The sequence below is a fragment of the Hyperolius riggenbachi genome, chromosome 9 (genome assembly GCF_040937935.1).
Source record: "Hyperolius riggenbachi isolate aHypRig1 chromosome 9, aHypRig1.pri, whole genome shotgun sequence".
NCBI lineage: Eukaryota > Metazoa > Chordata > Amphibia > Anura > Hyperoliidae > Hyperolius > Hyperolius riggenbachi.
This window is the reverse complement of record NC_090654.1, coordinates 67,411,956-67,426,118: the sequence shown is the minus strand read 5'-3', so window position 1 is coordinate 67,426,118 and position 14,163 is coordinate 67,411,956. Positions and strand designations below refer to the sequence as shown.

Below are 14,163 nucleotides of genomic sequence, written 5' to 3'. Positions count from 1 at the left end.
AGGGTTGGGGTGGTGATACAAGACTGGGAGGTGGATGTGCAGGGTATAAGAGGGTTGGGGTGCTGATACAAGACTGAGAGGTGGATGTGCAGGGTATAAGAGGGTTGGGGTGGTGATACAAGACTGGGAGGTGGATGTGCAGGGTATAAGAGGGTTGGGGTGGTGATACGAGACTTGGAGGGAAATGTGCAGGGAGGGTATAAGAGGGTTGGGGTGGTGATACAAGACTGAGAGGTGGATGTGCAGGGTATAAGAGGGTTGGGGTGCTGATACAAGATTGAGAGGTGGATGTGCAGGGTATAAGAGGGTTGGGGTGGTGATACAAGACTGGGAGGTGGATGTGCAGGGTATAAGAGGGTTGGGGTGGTGATACGAGACTTGGAGGGAAATGTGCAGGCAGGGTATAAGAGGGTTTGGTTTGTGATATAAGACTGGGAGGTGGATGTGCAGGGTATAAGAGGGTTGGGGTGCTGATACAAGACTGGGAGGTGGATGTGCAGGGTATAAGAGGGTTCGGGTGGTGATACAAGACTGGGAGGTGGATGTGCAGGGTATAAGAGGGTTGGGGTGCTGATACAAGACTGAGAGGTGGATGTGCAGGGTATAAGAGGGTTGGGGTGGTGATACAAGACTGGGAGGTGGATGTGCAGGGTATAAGAGGGTTGGGGTGGTGATACGAGACTTGGAGGGAAATGTGCAGGCAGGGTATAGGAGGGTTTGGTTTGTGATATAAGACTGGGAGGTGGATGTGCAGGGTATAAGAGGGTTGGGGTGCTGATACAAGACTGGGAGGTGGATGTGCAGGGTATAAGAGGGTTGGGGTGGTAATACAAGACTGGGAGGTGGATGTGAAGGGTATAAGAGGGTTGGAGGGGATGATACAAGACTAGGAGGAAGATGTGCAGGGTATAAGAGGGTTGGGTTTGTGACATAAGACTGGGAGGTGGATGTGCAGGGTATAAGAGGGTTGGGGTGGTGATACAAGACTGAGAGGTGGATGTGCAGGGTATAGGAGGGTTGGGTGGTGATATAAGACTGGGAGGTGGATGTGCAGGGTATAAGAGGGTTGGGGTGGTGATACAAGACTGAGAGGTGGATGTGCAGGGTATAGGAGGGTTGGGTTTGTGATATAAGACTGGGAGGTGGATGTGCAGGGTATAGGAGGGTTGGGTGGTGATACAACACTGGGAGGTTAATGTGCAGGGTATAAGAGGGTTGGGTTTGTGACATAAGACTGGGAGGTGGATGTGCAGGGTATTAGAGGGTTGGGGTGCTGATACAAGACTGGGAGGTGGATGTGCAGGGTATAGGAGTGTTGGGTGGTGATACAAGACTGGGAGGTGGATGTGCAGGGTATAGGAGTGCTGGGGTGCTGATACAAGACTGGGAGGTGGATGTGTAGGGTATAGGAGGGTTGGGGTGGTGATACAAGACTGAGAAGTGGATGTGCAGGGTATAAGAGGGTTGGGTTTGTGATATAAGACTGGGAGGTGGATGTGCAGGGTATAAGAGGGTTGGGTTTGTGATATAAGACTGGGAGGTGGATGTGCAGGGTATAAGAGGGTTGGGGTGGTGATACAAGACTGAGAGGTGGATGTGCAGGGTATAAGAGGGTTGGGGTGGTGATACAAGACTGGGAGGTGGATGTGCAGGGTATAAGAGGGTTGGGGTGGTGATACAAGACTGTGAGATTGATGTGCAGGGTATAAGAGGGTTGGGGTGGTGATACAAGACTGAGAGGTGGATGTGCAGGGTATAGGAGGGTTGGGTGGTGTTACAAGACTGGGAGGTGGATGTGCAGGGTATAAGAGGGTTGGGTTTGTGATATAAGACTGGGAGGTGGATGTGCAGGGTATAAGAGGGTCGGGGTGCTGATACAACACTGAGAGGTGGATGTGCAGGGTATAGGAGGGTTGGGGTGGTGATACAAGACTGAGAGGTGGATGTGCAGGGTATAGGAGGGTTGGGGTGGTGATACAAGACTGGGAAGTGGATGTGCAGGGTATAGGAGGGTTAGGGTGGTGATACAAGCCTGGGAAGTGGATGTGCAGGGTATTAGAGGGTTGGGGTGGTGATACAAGACTGAGAGGTGGATGTGCAGGGTATAAGAGGGTTGGGGTGGTGATACAAGACTGGGAGGTGGATGTGCAGGGTATAAGAGGGTTGGGGTGGTGATACAAGACTGGGAAGTGTATGTGCAGGGTATAGGAGGGTTAGGGTGGTGATACAAGACTGGGAAGTGGATGTGCAGGGTATTAGAGGGTTGGGGTGGTGATACAAGATTGGGAGGTGGATGTGCAGGGTATAAGAAGGTTGGGATGGTGATACAAGACTGGGAGATGGATGTGCAGGGTATAAGAGGGTTGGAGTGGTGATACGAGACTTGGGGGGGAATGTGCAGGCAGGGTATAAGAGGGTTGGGGTGGTGATACAAGACTGAGAGGTGGATGTGCAGGGTATAAGAGGGTTGGGGTGGTGATACAAGACTGGGAGGTGGATGTGCAGGGTATAAGAGGGTTGGGGTGCTGATACAAGACTGAGAGGTGGATGTGCAGGGTATAAGAGGGTTGGGGTGGTGATACAAGACTTGGAGGTGGATGTGCAGGGTATAAGAGGGTTGGGGTGGTGATACGAGACTTGGAGGGAAATGTGCAGGCAGGGTATAAGAGGGTTGGGGTGGTGATACAAGACTGAGAGGTGGATGTGCAGGGTATAAGAGGGTTGGGGTGCTGATACAAGATTGAGAGGTGGATGTGCAGGGTATAAGAGGGTTGGGGTGGTGATACAAGACTGGGAGGTGGATGTGCAGGGTATAAGAGGGTTGGGGTGGTGATACGAGACTTGGAGGGAAATGTGCAGGCAGGGTATAAGAGGGTTTGGTTTGTGATATAAGACTGGGAGGTGGATGTGCAGGGTATAAGAGGGTTGGGGTGCTGATACAAGACTGGGAGGTGGATGTGCAGGGTATAAGAGGGTTCGGGTGGTGATACAAGACTGGGAGGTGGATGTGCAGGGTATAAGAGGGTTGGGGTGCTGATACAAGACTGAGAGGTGGATGTGCAGGGTATAAGAGGGTTGGGGTGGTGATACAAGACTGGGAGGTGGATGTGCAGGGTATAAGAGGGTTGGGGTGGTGATACGAGACTTGGAGGGAAATGTGCAGGCAGGGTATAGGAGGGTTTGGTTTGTGATATAAGACTGGGAGGTGGATGTGCAGGGTATAAGAGGGTTGGGGTGCTGATACAAGACTGGGAGGTGGATGTGCAGGGTATAAGAGGGTTGGGGTGGTGATACAAGACTGAGAGGTGGATGTGCAGGGTATAAGAGGGTTGGGGTGGTAATACAAGACTGGGAGGTGGATGTGAAGGGTATAAGAGGGTTGGAGGGGATGATACAAGACTAGGAGGAAGATGTGCAGGGTATAAGATGGTTGGGTTTGTGATATAAGACTGGGAGGTGGATGTGCAGGGTATAAGAGGGTTGGGGTGGTGATACAAGACTGAGAGGTGGATGTGCAGGGTATAGGAGGGTTGGGTTTGTGATATAAGACTGGGAGGTGGATGTGCAGGGTATAGGAGGGTTGGGTGGTGATACAAGACTGGGAGGTTAATGTGCAGGGTATAAGAGGGTTGGGTTTGTGACATAAGACTGGGAGGTGGATGTGCAGGGTATAAGAGGGTTGGGGTGGTGATACAAGACTGAGAGGTGGATGTGCAGGGTATAGGAGGGTTGGGTGGTGATATAAGACTGGGAGGTGGATGTGCAGGGTATAAGAGGGTTGGGGTGGTGATACAAGACTGAGAGGTGGATGTGCAGGGTATAGGAGGGTTGGGTTTGTGATATAAGACTGGGAGGTGGATGTGCAGGGTATAGGAGGGTTGGGTGGTGATACAAGACTGGGAGGTTAATGTGCAGGGTATAAGAGGGTTGGGTTTGTGACATAAGACTGGGAGGTGGATGTGCAGGGTATAAGAGGGTTGGGGTGGTGATACAAGACTGGGTGGTGGATGTGCAGGGTATAAGAGGGTTGGAGGGGATGATACAAGACTGGGAGGTGGATGTGCAGGGTATAAGAGGGTTGGGGTGGTGATACAAGACTGGGTGGTGGATGTGCAGGGTATAAGAGGGTTGGAGGGGATGATACAAGACTGGGAGGTGGATGTGCAGGGTATAAGAGGGTTGGGTTTGTGATATAAGACTGGGAGGTGGATGTGCAGGGTATAAGAGGGTTGGGGTGTTGATACAAGACTGAGAGGTGGATGTGCAGGGTATAAGAGGGTTGGGGTGGTGATACAAGACTGGGAGGTGGATGTGCAGGGTATAAGAGAGTTGGGGTGGTGATACAAGACTGTGAGGTTGATGTGCAGGGTATAAGAGGGTTGGGGTGGTGATACAAGACTGAGAGGTGGATGTGCAGGGTATAGGAGGGTTGGGGTGGTGATACAAGACTGAGAGGTGGATGTGCAGGGTATAAGAGGGTTGGGGTGGTGATACAAGACTGAGAGGTGGATGTGCAGGGTATAAGAGGGGTGGGGTGGTGATACAAGACTGAGAGGTGGATGTGCAGGGTATAGGAGGGTTGGGGTGGTGATACAAGACTGAGAGGTGGATGTACAGGGTATAAGAGGGTTGGGGGTGGTGATACAAGACTGTGAGGTTGATGTGCAGGGTATAAGAGGGTTGGGGTGGTGATACAAGACTGAGAGGTGGATGTGCAGGGTATAGGAGGGTTGGAGGGGATGATACAAGACTGGGAGGAAGATGTGCGCAGAGTATAAGTGGGTTGGGGTGGTGATACACGACTGAGAGGTGGATGTGCAGGGTATAAGAGGGGTGGGGTGGTGATACAAGACTGAGAGGTGGATGTGCAGGGTATAGGAGGGTTGGGGTGGTGATACAAGACTGAGAGGTGGATGTACAGGGTATAAGAGGGTTGGGGTGGTGATACAAGACTGTGAGGTTGATGTGCAGGGTATAAGAGGGTTGGGGTGGTGATACAAGACTGAGAGGTGGATGTGCAGGGTATAGGAGGGTTGGAGGGGATGATACAAGACTGGGAGGAAGATGTGCGCAGAGTATAAGTGGGTTGGGGTGGTGATACATGACTGGGAGGCAGATGTGCAGGGTATAAGAGGGTTGAAGGGAATTATACAAGACTGGGAAGTGGATATGCGCAGAGTATAAGTGGTTTGGGGTGGTGATACAAGACTGGGAGGTGAATCTGCAGGGTACAAGAATTCTCCAGAAGCGTGTGTGATGTTGGGTGATCTGTTGTCCTGTTTTAGGCGGATACCCTGAGGCAACGTCACAAGGAGCCTCGTGCCCCGGTGCCTCACCACCTGCTCCTCAACCTCAAGAGTTTCACACACAGCAACATTGGTGAGGATGTGGACCTGTTCTTCTCACTATATGACATGAAAGAGACCCGTCAGATCAGGTGATTTCTATCCCATTGCTGCTTCCTATCCTCCACCTCATCCTTGTCCTCCTCTATATGTGACACCCATATATCCTTCACCACTCTAGCCCTAAAGGGGCTTAACAATGTCTGTATTCTGTTCCCAGTGAGAGGTTCATGGTAAGACTCAACAAGAACGGCGGTCTAAGGAACCCTGAAAAGCCGGAGCGACTGTCTGCACTGTTCACGGTATGTCTACTCCAGATAGCAAAGTGTCCTTTTAAGTTTTTAAGAAAAGAGTATCCATTTACTGATTGCTTGAAGTACTAAAATGAATAAATTATGCACTTTATACAGCCTTTTGTGAGTGTGTTACTATTGTGAGAGCAGTTTATTGTGTTTGGCCTCCACACCCAGCAAACAGCTCATTTATTCTGATTTACTATGGATTTCTCAAGCCGGTTGGACAATATAAGTGAAAGCCTGAGGATAGGTTCACAGTGGCTGTTGTGTTGTGTTTCCTACCACAGCAGCAGTGCAATGCAATGGATCAGAAAAGTGGCGCCGCATGTTATCCATGCATTGCATCATATACTGTCAAGCATACAGCCAATGAAAATTAAGATTCACCGTTTTGTGGTAACACACTGCATGTGGTGCGTTTCGATGCCGCATGCCGCTATAGTACACTCGCCACAATGTGAACATCGCAAAGGAGGTGCATTGCAGTGCGGCAAGACAGGTTACAAAATGGCTGTTATGCCGCAACGTATCACTGAGAATGTAGTCTAACTTAAATTAGCAATTAAGGTGGCAAAAGTTGCTGGCCTTTGCCTTAGTGAAAGCTCTTTCTGTATAATTGTACAGTATATGACCGCAAAAAATACTTTTTTAACTTTTCAGCAAGCCTCACTGTAACGTGTAACTGTGGTAACATGTAGGCTTGCTCATGTACAGCAGAACTCATGGAGAAGCATGCAGTCAGTTTGATCAGGTGATGCAGTAGATGCTCTAAGCTCTGATTTGCTGGGATCACTTCCTGCTTTATTCTACACAAAGAACACAAGCGGCATGCTGTGACCTAACAAAGCGTTTGATTGCAATGCGAAACGTAATGGAGCAGAGACTATGGTGGCTCCTCTGCTTGTTGACGTTTTACCATGTGCAAAGTGGTGCTCATCCGGATTCCGGATATCCGAACTACCCGGATAATCCGAACTTTTTCCGCTATCCGAACCTGTATTTGGATTCTGGATTTTTGTGCAAATCCGAATAGCACTATGTGGATATTTATCCGCAATCCGCATATCTGGTCGGATATCTGGTCGGATATCCGTCGGATATCCGAGTCCGGATACTGTAACCATGGAGATGGAGTCCAATCAGAGGGCTCCCAGCAGAAGCCCTAGCAACCAATCACAGAGGGTAACTCTGGCCAGCCCCTCCTATATATACAGTGGCGGCCCTGATGAGAAAATAGTCCTTTCTTGTGACTGCTCACTGAGAGACATCTCCCGTGCTGTTTGGCTAAGCAAGTGCTTTCTACTGTGAGAAAACCTAGCGTTTTTGCACATAAACACCTGTACTATACACTCTTTTATTGTTTAGTTAGCTAGCTTGTATTTTGATTTTAGTTAGTGCGTGTGACAGTCTCTGTGCTGCTGCAGCTCGTTAGGTGTCTGTGTGTGCTGTTTGTGCACACAGGCCAGGCCTGGGCTATTAGCCTTAGCTACAGTATAGGTTAGGGAATAGGATTACTGTGTTATTGTGTAGTTATTTAGTACTGAAGTGCAAGTTGTTAGTTGTTAAAGTAGTACTGTCTGTGTTAGATTACTACTACAGATTACTGCATTTCTGCTGTGCTGCTGAGTGTCAGCGTGTGTGACTGATAGGCAGACAGATAGTTAGTGTGCACACTGTCTTCTACTCTGCTGTCTGTCACTCCGTGCTGATTCATTAAAGTCCAACACCGATTTCAATAAAGTGCAAGTACCCCACATCCACCTGGTGACATCATCATCACACAAACTTGTACTATGTCTGCTGGCACTGGCAGTCGGGGGAAGGTCAGCAAGGCCAAGAAGAGAGGGAACATTGCTGGCACCGTTAGCAGTTCAGTGTCCATTCATCCACTAGCCACGCAGAGGCGCAGCAGCGTGTAGCGGCCATTTTTCAGCAGGGTCGGCGGCGCAAATTGGAGGAGAAAGACGCCGAGCCTGTGATGCAGCTGATGGTGGATGAGCAGGCCACCACCGGCTCTACAACAGAGAGCTCCACCCCCACCACCACTCCTGTTCGCAGGAGCAGCAGCAGCCGCCCAGCAGTGCATGGGGACTCGTCGTTCATCATTTCGACCTCAGCGGGCAGCCTACCCTCAGTCAGCGCGCTCTTTAGTCCAGGCACCACAAGCGCAATCAGGGCTGTTACCACTGACTTTGAGGAGGATATTCTGGGCGCAATAGGGTATGTGGAGGAGTTGGATGGTGACGGTGATTGTTGCCTGATGTGTCAGCAGAAGAGGAGTTTGGGGGGTCATCAACATCCCAGCAATTGTTTGAGGAGGGGGAGTATGATGCTGATAATGATGACGAGATAAAGGACCATGACTACCATCCACAGGAGGGGGATGTTAGCTCTGAGTCTGAGGAGGAGGATGCGTCGGTGGGTCTGGCACGGAGGATCAGCATCGCTGACATTGGCAGGAGCAGCAGTGGGCGTGGAATGCGGGACCCACAGCCTGCTGCTTCATCTTCTGCCGCTACCAGCAGCCGCACCACTCAACCCCAGGCCCCTACCACCGCAGGGAGAAAAACAGCAGCAGCAGCCCATTCAGAGTGTAAGAGGAAATTCCAACCACCAATCTGGCAGTTTTTTGATCTGCCCTCAGTGGACAGCCAGTTTGTCACTTGCAACATGTGCCAGATGAAGCTGAGCAGAGGTTGTAACCCCTCCAACTACGGCACCTCCAGCTTCATCAACCGTCTGGCCAAAAAATATCATCACGAGCATGAGGAGTTCAAGAGGCTGAAGGAAGCTGGCGCTGGCAGTGTTCCGACCAAAAGCACCACCAGAACCCCCTTTGCCACTCCTGCCGACACTGAGGCCTGTTCAGACAGCCAGTCCTCAGTGGTCTCCTCTGCTTCCTCCACCTCTTCCCGGTCAAGTAAAAAATGCCACCTTTTGAGCGAGTCCTTCATGGTCAGGGCTAGCCTCCTGGCAGCCGTCGCATCTGCCGGCTGAACGGCCTGCTTGCACGGGCCATGTCCTCCCAGCTCCTCCCATACTCGTTCATGCAGGAGGCGAGCGACATGCGTTCGCTCCTGCAGTGCGCCGCGCCGGATTGGCCAATTCCGAGCCGGCATTATTTTTCACACACGGCCATCCCAGCACCGCTTCGCGATGGCCAATGTGCAACGTGGCCTAGACCATGCGGTGGGTGAGCGGGTCCATGTGACCATGGACTCATGGTCAAGCCGGTTTGGGACAGGCCGGGACCTCTCATTCAACGCGCCCTGGGTCAGTTTGGCGGAAGGGGGTGAGGAGAGGAGAGCAGCATCAGGCACAGCAGCAATCCAGTGGGTGGTGCCACCCCGCAGCAGGGTCAGGGGAAGTGCAGCAGGTTCCTCTGATCCGGTTCCACCCTCCGGCGAACCCGCCGCCGCCAAACACCTCCGCCTCAGCAGCAGTGTGAAGGCCCACCACTGCCAAGCGCTGCTGGAGATGGTCAGCCTGGGGAAGCACAGACTGACGGCAGACCACGTCCTGGTCAAACTCCAAGAGCAGGAGAGGAGTTGGCTGACCCACAGAGTCCTGAGAGTCGGAGAAGTGGTGTCCGACAATGGGGCCAACCTGGTTGCTGCCATCCACCGGGGAGACCTCACCCACATCCCCTGTCTGGCCCACGTCCTGAACCTGGTAGTGCAGAAATTTCTGAGCACCTACCAGGGGATGGACACACTTTTGAAAGAGGCTAGGAAAATGGTGGGTCATTTCCGCCGCTCGGGTGGTGCCTCAGTGTCCCTGGAAGGTGTGCAGAAGGAGCTGAACCTGCCACGGCACCGTCTTATCATAGACGTTCCAACACGGTGGAATTCCACCCTGGCCATGTTGAAACGTCTGGTTGAACAGAGGCAGGCCGTCAACCAGTACCTGGCCAAAGCCACCGCCGACACCACAGTGTTCGGGACCGGCACCACCCACCTCCCGGACATCATCCTCAGTGCTGAGTGGGGAAAAATGCAGCTGGTGTGCTTGGTGCTGGCACCTTTCCTGGAGGCCACCAACATGAGCAGCTGGGACCATGCGTCGCTGTGTGAGTGGGTGACCATGGTGTGCATGCTGGACAAGGCCCTCTATGCTCTGCTGGAAGTGGGAGAGACAGCCTTGATCCAGCAGGAGCAGCAGCCACCTGCACAGTCCACCTCTGTGCGGCAGGAGGAGGGGGAGGACTTGGAGTTGGTGGAGTTGGAGGTCCCTGAGCTTGAGGATGAGGAGGCACAGCCGAGTGCAGCTACAGTGGTGCGGGGGTGGAGAGAGCAGGAGGAGGCTCAGGAATCAGAGGAGGACAGCACTGTTGGCTCTGGGGGTGATGATTATGTGTCAGCAGAGATGGCAGCCCTCTTCCCCATGGCAGCGCACATGCTGCAGTGCCTGCGCAGTGACCCAAGGGTGAAGCAGATGCGTGCTCGGGAGGACATCTGGATCACCCTGATGCTGGACCGATGGCTGAAGGGGAAGCTGCATCAGCTCCTGCCTGCAGGAGGAGACCCTGTGCGCCGAATGAGGGACTTGCAGCTGTCCCTGGTTCGGCGCTTGGAGGAAGCCTTCCCCCAGAATTCCACCCCCCTGCTGCACAGTCAAGCCAGCACAGCAGCAGGTGTCTGCGTCCATCAGCAGCAGGCGCCCAACAAACCTGCTGTTCCTCACAAAGGCGCTCTATGCCACGCCGGTACAGCTGCCGACTAAGGAGGTGCCTGCAGCAGCATCTGGCTCTCAAAGCCAGAACCAGCGCCTGACCCGGATGGTGGTAGACTACATGGGGTCTTACAGCGGGCTTGACAGTGACACCCCTGTGGACCCCTTGGATTACTGGGTCAAGCACCTGGATATTTGGAGTGAGCTGGCGCAGTGTGCTGTCCGAGAGGTGCTTCAGTGCAGCCGGTGGGGAGGTCACCGAGAAGCGCTCTCGTCTGTCCACCCAGTCTGTGGACAGACTGACTTTTATCAAAATAAACCAGGCTTGGGTGGTTGGTGAATTCCTGGCCCCTGTTGTTGGCAAGAGGGGGACATGAAGTGGCTGGAAATCACTATGCCTGTCTTACCACCCTTTACCACCACAACCTCCTGGCTCCATCTTGACTAATAAGCCTGGTTCAAATTTTTTTTTACAGCCGTGGTACCAACACACTAGGTGCCATGGTCTATCTAAACCAGGCATGGGCAAATGTGGCCCTCCAGCTGTTAAGGAACTACAAATCCCACCATGCATTTGCCTTTATGAGTCATTACTGTGGCTGTCAGACTCCTGCAATGCATTGTGGGACTTGTAGTTCCTCAATAGCTGGAGGGCCAAGTTTGCCCACGCCTGATCTAAACACAATTACTGTGTAATTTTTTTGGAGGTGTCTGGGCTGATAACTGTGCTGTCCGAGTTGTGGGGAGATCCCAACTGCGGCAGTACGACCGCTTCCTGGAACCTCTCCTTTGTAATGTTGTAACTGTGCCGTTGTACCAACACTAGTTGCCATGGTGGAATATCTATGCTACCTGCCACACGTTACACTCCTTCTCCTCCTCCTGTCTCCTGCTGCCTGTGTTGCTCCCACCGCCAGGGTGCATCTACCTACTCCTCCTGCTGCTGCTGTCTGTGGTACCCACCACCACCAGGGTCCACACAGACCTACACTATATCTTCTGCTGCCACTACCAGCTATTACGCCACTACAATAGTTGCATCTACCTACTCCTCCTGCTGCTCCTGTCTGTGGTACCCACCACCACCAGGGTCCACACAGAACTATATCTTCTGCTACCAGTCTGCCACTGCCACCAGCTATTACGCCACTACAATAGCTGCATCTATCTACTCCTCCTGCTGCTCCTGTCTGTGGTACCCACCACCACCAGGGTCCACACAGAACTATATCTTCTGCTGCCAGTCTGCCACTGCCATCAGCTTTTACGCCACTACAATAGCTGCATCTACCTACTTTTCCTGCTGCTGCTGTCTGCGGTACCCACCACCACCAGGGTCCACACAGAACTATATCTTCTGCTGCCACTACTAGCTATTACGCCACTACAATAGTTGCATCTACCTACTCCTCCTGCTGCTGCTGTCTGTGGTACCCACCACCACCAGGGTCCACACAGAACTATATCTTCTGCTGCCACTACTAGCTATTACGCCACTACAATAGTTGCATCTACCTACTCCTCCTGCTGCTGCCGTCTGTGGTACCCACCATCACCAGGGTCCACACAGAACTATATCTTCTGCTGCCAGTCTGCCACTACCACCAACTATTACGCCACTACAATAGCTGCATCTACCTACTCCTCCTGCTGCTGCTGTCTGTGGTACCCACCACCACCAGGGTCCACACAGAACTATATCTTCTGCTGCCGGTCTGCCACTGCCACCAACTATTACGCCACTACAAAAGCTGCATCTACCTACTCCTGCTGCTGCTGCTGTCTGTGGTACCCACCACCACCAGGGTCCACACAGAACTATATCTTCTGCTGCCACTGCCAGTCTGCCACTACCACCAGCTATTACTCCACTGCAATAGCCTGCCACTGCCACCAGCTATTACGTCACTACAATAGCTCTACTTTTTTTGAGATGTCTGAGCTGAAAACTGTGATGTCCCAGTTGTGCGGTTGGACTTTGGACACAATGTGGGCTGCACGACCACTGTCTGGAACCTAGTCCTGATGTTAATTTACAGTCTTTTTTTTTTTTTTTTTGTATTTGAAGTCCCCACATAATCAATTAGTGTTTCTCTTTAAAAAAAAAAAAAAAACATGATGCTGCATGTCTCATTTACCCTAAAAAAAGTTTTATAAGCAATTTAAAGGCCACTTCCGGTTTTCTATCCGGATATCTCGGATAATGCGTTTGGATATCTGCGTATATCAGAACGTTCGGATCCGGATATCTGGGTATCCGGATCCGAATCAATTCGGATTTTAAAAAGGGGTATCCGAGCACCCCTGGCCCTGGTGCAAAGTTAATGGTGTTTGGCAGCGTTTTATCTCTAAGGAGGGTGTCCAATATGATCTGACTGATTGGAATCAATCCTCTGTGTTGACAACCAGGGTCCACACAGAACTATATCTTCTGCTGCCAGTCTGCCACTACCACCAACTATTACGCCACTACAATAGCTGCATCTACCTACTCCTCCTGCTGCTGCTGTCTGTGGTACCCACCACCACCAGGGTCCACACAGAACTATATCTTCTGCTGCCGGTCTGCCACTGCCACCAACTATTACGCCACTACAAAAGCTGCATCTACCTACTCCTGCTGCTGCTGCTGTCTGTGGTACCCACCACCACCAGGGTCCACACAGAACTATATCTTCTGCCACCAGCTACTATGCCACTACAGTAGCTGCATCTACCTACTCCTCCTGCTGCTCCTGTCTGTGGTACCCACCACACCACCAGGGTCCACACAGAACTATATATTCTGCCACTGCTACCAGCTACTACGCCACTACAATAGCTGCATCTACCTACTCCTCCTGCTGCTCCTGTCTGTGGTACCTACCACACCACCAGGGTCCACACAGAACTATATCTTCTGCTGCCACTGCCAGTCTGCCACTACCACCAGCTATTACTCCACTGCAATAGCCTGCCACTGCCACTGCCACCAGCTATTACGTCACTACAATAGCTCTACTTTTTTTGAGATGTCTGAGCTGAAAACTGTGATGTCCCAGTTGTGCGGTTGGACTTTGGACACAATGGGCTTGATTCACAAAGCGGTGCTAACCTACTTAGCACGTCTAAAGTCTTTAGACGCGCTAACCAGGGTGCTAAGTAGGTTAGCACCGGATTTCTCAATCAGATCGCGCGCTAACTTTGCGCACGCAAAGTTTTACGCGCACAAAGTTTTACGTGCGCTAAGTCCCATAGGCTTTAATGGGCACTTCGCACGGAGCGCCCTGCGCTCTGTGCAGTACGCGCGTAAAGTTTTATGCGCATAAAGTTTTGCGCGCGCAAAGTTTTATGCGCGAAAAGCTTGTTTAGACGTGCTAAGGGGGTTTTCACAGGCGTGCTAACAGTTAGCACCGCTTTGTGAATCAAGCCCAATGTGGGCTGCACGACCACTGTCTGGAACCTAGTCCTGATGTTAATTTACAGTCTTTTTTTTTTTTTTTTTTTTTTTGTATTTGAAGTCCCCACATAATCAATTAGTGTTTCTCTTTAAAAAAAAAAAAAACATGATGCTGCATGTCTCATTTACCCTAAAAAAAAGTTTTATAAGCAATTTAAAGGCCACTTCCGGTTTTCTATCCGGATATCTCGGATAATGCGTTTGGATATCTGCGTATATCAGAACGTTCGGATCCGGATATCTGGGTATCCGGATCCGAATCAATTCGGATTTTAAAAAGGGGTATCCGAGCACCCCTGGCCCTGGTGCAAAGTGAATGGTGTTTGGCAGCGTTTTATCTCTAAGGAGGGTGTCCAATATGATCTGACTGATTGGAATCAATCCTCTGTGTTGACGGCCATTGGTCTACATA

At 51.5% G+C, this 14,163-nt stretch overlaps 1 protein-coding gene across 1 annotated transcript in view; it reads left to right on the top strand.

The window, feature by feature from the left end:
• DOCK3 (dedicator of cytokinesis 3) overlaps positions 1-14,163 on the top strand; it is a 377,696-nt gene that overhangs the window by 193,655 nt on the left and 169,878 nt on the right. Inside the window, 2 exon segments of the mRNA XM_068252991.1 lie at positions 5,286-5,437; positions 5,566-5,647. Coding sequence (XP_068109092.1) covers positions 5,286-5,437; positions 5,566-5,647 — 234 coding nt within the window.